At 45.1% G+C, this 6,000-nt stretch overlaps 1 protein-coding gene across 1 annotated transcript in view; it reads left to right on the plus strand.

Annotated features, from left to right (window-relative positions):
• The window catches only part of LOC311108145 (activating signal cointegrator 1 complex subunit 3-like), a 139,297-nt gene that overhangs the window by 86,950 nt on the left and 46,347 nt on the right, over nt 1–6,000 (plus strand). The window contains exons 13-15 of the mRNA XM_084150774.1: nt 3,397–3,573; nt 3,958–4,029; nt 4,475–4,481. Of these exons, the coding sequence (XP_084006900.1) occupies nt 3,397–3,573; nt 3,958–4,029; nt 4,475–4,481 (256 nt within the window). The remainder of the gene's footprint in view (nt 1–3,396; nt 3,574–3,957; nt 4,030–4,474; nt 4,482–6,000) is intronic.

Genomic DNA, 6,000 nt, shown 5'->3' on the forward strand with positions numbered 1-6,000 from the left:
TTGTAAGGGTTTTGTCTAGTCTTTGTTTGTTGAGCTGTGTGTTTACCTCAGTCAGAGTCAGTGATTTAGCTTTAGTTAGCCTGTCTGTCTGTGGGCTATGCTGTCTGTCTGAGTGGGATGCCTGATTCCCTCTTATGATGATTGACAGCTCCCTGTGCAGGAATCAGCCCAGCCGTTTGGGATATTAGAGTGATTATGCAAATTCCGACAGTCAGGGAAATGGGAGCCATCGTTCCGGAGTGTCCCGCAACCGTGTTCCATTGTGACGAGCTGGCGTCAGGTGTCAATCCCAGCCAGGGAGGAAATTAATAAATGGAGGTGGGATAGAGAGATGCATGGTAGGAATTTTCACGGTCTCCTAGGTGACAAGAGGGATTGGAATTACTTTTTCCATGGGCAGACACAAACATCGATATACCAATATGAATATTAAAATATTGATGACAGATATAAAAGTTGGAAGTGAAAGAGAGGAGTGTTGAGAACAAAATGGAGAAAGAGATCGATCAGAGAGAGGGGGAGAGAGAATGACCGAGAGGGGAGAGATGGAGAGAGAAGGATACTGAAAGGATAGTGTTTTTTTATTTATTTTTATTTTAGTGTGCTGTGACGTCGGGGACCTCTGGGTGGGTAAGGTCAACCGTCAGGTAATTGAAAAGCAGTCTGTACATGTAACCGCTGTTGACTCCGTTCACAGCCTATTTATCTGCAGCTTTAACTGCTATCACTGGAGAAGGGCTGAGGGAGCGTCCTGAAAGTCTACTCCACCTCCCCTACCTAGAGACTCACCTAGACCGCACACAGGCAGGTGCTTCAGAGGCAGTGTTTTTTTGTTTTTGTTTTTTTGCACATAAAATCCAAGATGGATCAAACCATCCTGAGTAGCACAGCAGAAATGTAGTTCCTGTGTTTCTCCAGCCAGCGTTTGTAATTAAGGTGTGTGTGCAGTACTGGAGCCAAAAGTCAACAGCACATTGGAAGGTATTCCTGTCTTTAAAACACTGTGAATTATTGATTGGCGCACAGTAAGCAAGATTGTTGCCTCTGGAAATACAAAAAGGAGTCACCTCATCAATAAAATATGAAGAGGTAAAGAGGGGAAACAACACGAGTTCTCTGAAGGAGAAGGACAGTCTTTAGTTCTCTGGTTTCCAAGAAGAGACAGAAAACCAGTCAGAGCACAGACAGCACAGCAGACACTGGGCTCTGTTGTGGAACCTTCCAGGGAAGTCTGTGGGGGTCCAATAACCCTATGGCTGTGGTCTGTTGTTGCTCTACAAGTCTTGAAGTCTCAGCCAGTCATAACCCACAAATCATATCTCATATATGGTCATATCAATATTTTGGTTAACCATCAAAGTTGCGGTAACTTTGATCCAGAGCACACATGAGTGCATGGAACAACCAGACTTCAGAATGATATGTGCTTCAGTGAGAAGGTGAGGAAGTACACTGAGTTAGGGTGTTAGTGTGTATCTTTATTGAGAAATGACAAGCTTAGATAGACATATAAACCATTGGAGAAACGCACTCAGGCCCCAGTAAAGAAATCCGCCATCTCTTATTCCGCCTCAACCGAACCCACAAATATAGACACATAAGAGACCGGAGTCTATATGGTTCACTCTTTCTCCCTCCCAAAGATGTTCAGTAATAGTGTTTTTGTTTTTGTCAACATACTTAGCCTCCATTCATTTACATTTACATTTTTTGTCATTTAGCAGACGCTCTTATCCAGTGCGACTTACATTTAGTGAGTGCATACATTATAATTTTTTCATACTGGCCTCCCGTGGGAATCGAACCCACAACCCTGGCGAACCCACAACCCTGGCCGGCCATTCCCTCCCCTACCCTGGACGACGCTGGGCCAATTGTGTGCCGCCCCATGGGTCTCCCGGTCGCGGCCGGCTACGACAGAGCCTGGATTCGAACCAGGATCTCTAGTGGCACAGCTAGCACTGCGATGCAGTGCCTTAGACCACTGCGCCACTCCTACCCACAATGCACCAGGAGTTGAAGGACCCCAAACCCATTCAACAGATACCCCACAACCCTAACTACACACACCCGACAAACTCTCGCACACACACACATCCCTCCTGTCCAATTACCGCTACACCTGACAGGCTAGCCTAATTGTTAGTGCTTTCTGAGGAACCATGGCTGGTGCTCCTGACACAGGAGGAACAGGGTGCTTAAGGTCATATCTTTTTAACCTCATGAATATGGAAATCCCTGTCTCTAAATTAAGTTGAGGCTCTAAAGGATATTTATTTTCCTTCTTTCTCTTTATGTAAATATAGGATGATAACTGAAGCAGTTATCACATGTGATGTTTTGCTTGTCAAAGTTTTGGTTTATTAAATTTTCTCCCGTCGTTGGGTAGACTAACGCCAGGCTTTGCATTACTCTGGAGATAAACGTTGGTTATTACCTGCATTTTAAAACCCGTTCATCACTTGGGGCATTAGTGTGGATGGCTCTTTGGTAAAGTATCATAGATGCAGAAGTGTTGAATACTGTATAATTAACTATCGCTGATAATGTATAGACTATCTGGGATAAAGCCCAGGGAAAGCAGCCGGCCTCTAGAACCCATTACCAGTGAGATTAATGGAGAAATGGTGTGTGTAAGAAGGCAACTATCCAACCAGGCTGACTGGGACACTGTTAATGAACATAATGTGTATCTACAGTATGGACAACTTTGTAACATAGATCTGACACAGTGCTGTGTGTGTGTTAGCCCTGGCCCGGCTCAGCCTATCGGCTGCCAGGGATTGGCTGGGCCCTATCGTGATAGTGGGTATAGACAGGTACTGCATCACATTAAAAGCCTTACCAATCTTCCCTGTCACACTCAGCACAGGAGGCAAGGAGGTAGGGCTTTCACACATGCACTCACTCTCTCTCCTTCGCTGCTCTCTGTCTGCATCTATCCCTCACTCTCGCTTTCTTTCTCTCTCACACACAGACACACCTACACTGTCTTTCTCTCTCTAAAGTGTATGCACATAGTACACATCTCATGTATACAACATTTTACATTTTAATCATTTAGCAGAGCAACTTACAGTTAGTGAGTGCATACATTTTTCATACTGGCCCCCCCTTGGGAAACGAACCCACAACCCTGGCGTTGCAAGCGCCATGCTCTACCAACTGAGCTACAGGAGGGCGCAAGACAGCACTTTTCTATCACTTCTTCCTTGTCTAAGAGACTGGTGTAGGGAAGCATCCAGGTTTGACCAAATCACCTACTGAAATCACTTTGTGTCATGACTAGTGAAGTCCAATCGGCTTGTGATGTCATTGTGGGACGTTGCGGTAAGATGTCCATTCAGAGTATGTCATCATGGTGTGACCTTTGACCTTGGTGTGTGTTTATTCCAGGTGGAGTCGAGCCAGAGTATGATCCGTATCCTGGGTCTGTCGGCCACGCTGCCCAACTACCTGGACGTGGCCTCCTTCCTCCACGTCAACCCCTATATCGGACTCTTCTACTTCGACAGCCGCTTCAGACCCGTGCCCCTCGGACAGAGCTTCGTCGGCATCAAGACCACCAACAAGGTGATCACGCACACTGCTAACACACATCAAGCTGACCATACTGCCAAACTCATGTGTCTTTAGCAGGGCCAGGAGTTTTCTGAATAATTTGACCTGGTCAAACGTATGGGAAGGGGGATACGTAGTCAGTTGCACAACTGAATGCATTCAACTGAAATGTGTCTTCTGCATTTAACCCTCTGAATCAGAGAGGTGCGGGGGCCTGCCTTAATCGATGTCCATGTCATCGGTGCCCGGATAGCAGTTGTTGTTGGGAGTTAACTGCCTTGCTCAAGGGCAGAACGGCAGATTTCTTCACCATCAGGGATTCGAACCAGCGACCTTTCATTTACTGGCCCAATGCTCTTAAAAAGTTCTAACACAGCTAATATGTGTTTCTCTCAGATTCAGCAGCTTCATGACATGGAGGAGGTTTGCTATGACAAGGTTCTGGAGCAGATCAGAAATGGACATCAGGTAAGGCTCCATGTACTGTACTGTACTGTACTGTACTGTGTGTGTGTGTGTGTGTGTGTGTGTGTGTGTTAGTCCGTCTCCCTTCCCAGATTCACTCCCCCAGCTTCCAGAGTTGTGGATTCATCCGTTTCCACTCAGCCCCATCTGCACTGTGTGTTGCGTTCCCAGTCCAGCCTGCTGGTTCTGTCTGCATCTCCTTAACAGACACCCACACACCTATATGCACAACACGTACACACACTTAGGCACACACACACACACACACACACACACACACATTGACTCACTCAAACACACACAGTGCACAAGTAAATGTATCTACACAGAGTTTGCCTGCAGTCAATAAATGTTTTTAAAAGGATCTGAAATACTGTACCATGTTCTGGTATCAGAATTGGAAAATGTGGTTTGTGCATAATGTATTATGTGTTGTTTGTGTTTTCAGTCCCACAGTAGGTGAGTCTAGATGTGATGTCACAGCCCTGGAGCCAGAACTCTCCAATAGGGAGCATCTGTCTAGGCTCCATATTAAATTGTCAGTGACATATATTAATTTCATCTGGGAGGGTGATAGATGGAATTGTCTGTATGAAGCCCCCTGGCCCTCCTGTGCTGGGGTTTCAGGCCGGCAGACGGAACTTTAATAAGCGCTCAAACCAGCGGTTACCGTGGATGCTTCCCTCCTCACAGCTCCGCACTGATAAAACAGCTTCAATAAATAACAGTTTGCTGCAGTGGTCTCTATGGGCCCACAGTGTAGGGAGGAAGAGACGCCAGGCTAGACTTTGCTGCTCAATCTGCGTGAGCTCCTGCTTAGTATAGGTAACCCTGCAGAAAAAGAGGTTTCACTTTAGGCTAATTCATAGAATAGACTGTTTAGTCATAACACATAGACATTTTGTTGACTGTCTGTTGTGTGTGTGTGTGTGTGTGTGTGTGTGTGTGTGTGTAATGTACAGCATCACATTAAGGGAATGTTTCACTTCATCTGGTGTTGCTGCCGCAGGTCATTTCCAAACCCCTGACAGTCTCTCATTTCTTAAGTCACTGTGCTGAGGAGATGAAACTATCCAGCTAGACCCTGCTGCTGCTGACTTCAACATGGCTGAAGGATGACACATTAGACTTGAAGAGAAATAAGAAAAGTTTCAAGCTGACATTTCAAAATGTTTTGAGCTTGTAATGTATCATAATGCATCATTGAAAATTTGCTACAACAAATACAGCACCGCTTTGGTGACTCTCCTGTCTCAAAAACAAATGGTTTTGACTGCTGCTATTGGGTAAACTTACTTGAAAATAAAGTTGAATCCCCCTGCCGAAAATGAATGTAATAAGATGATTATGACGTTTATTAATTTTAGTTCACGGTTATTGTCCAAAATTGTTGATTACACGATTATGACAATTCTTATTTTTTGTTCACTGTTATTGGCTATAATTCTCAATTATGTGATTGTCATCTCAGCCCTACACCACTGCACCAATGGGTTGACATTGATCCTATGCATAAGATGTGAAATTAGACAGAGGGAGGGAAATCTATTTATCTCTGTGTGTGTGTGTCTAGTGCATATCCGTGAATGTGTGGTAGTGACGTAGTGGTAAAAATAATTGGTGGGTAAGCTGATCGCTGGTTGCAGTGACATTTTCTGAGAAACATTATGATACATTACATGTGCGAAACATTTTTCAACAAAAATGACAATGTGACCATTTGCATGGCAATTAATTGTTACCCAAAATTCCATAATAGGCACAGCCCTGTGTGTGTGTGTAGTGTGTGGCATGTGCGTAGTAGGGGTGTAACTGTGCCAGCCCAGCAGTGGGGGGTTAGACAGAGAACAGTGCCAGAGGAGGGGATGACACTTCTGAGCTCTGCAGCAGAACAGGAATCAATGGTGGCACATTATCTGTTCTGCTGCTCCCTCTGTGACTGGAACAAAGACAGAGGAAACACCCTTCAGGCCT

Source organism: Coregonus lavaretus (genome assembly GCF_964263955.1).
Source record: "Coregonus lavaretus genome assembly, chromosome: 3".
NCBI lineage: Eukaryota > Metazoa > Chordata > Actinopteri > Salmoniformes > Salmonidae > Coregonus > Coregonus lavaretus.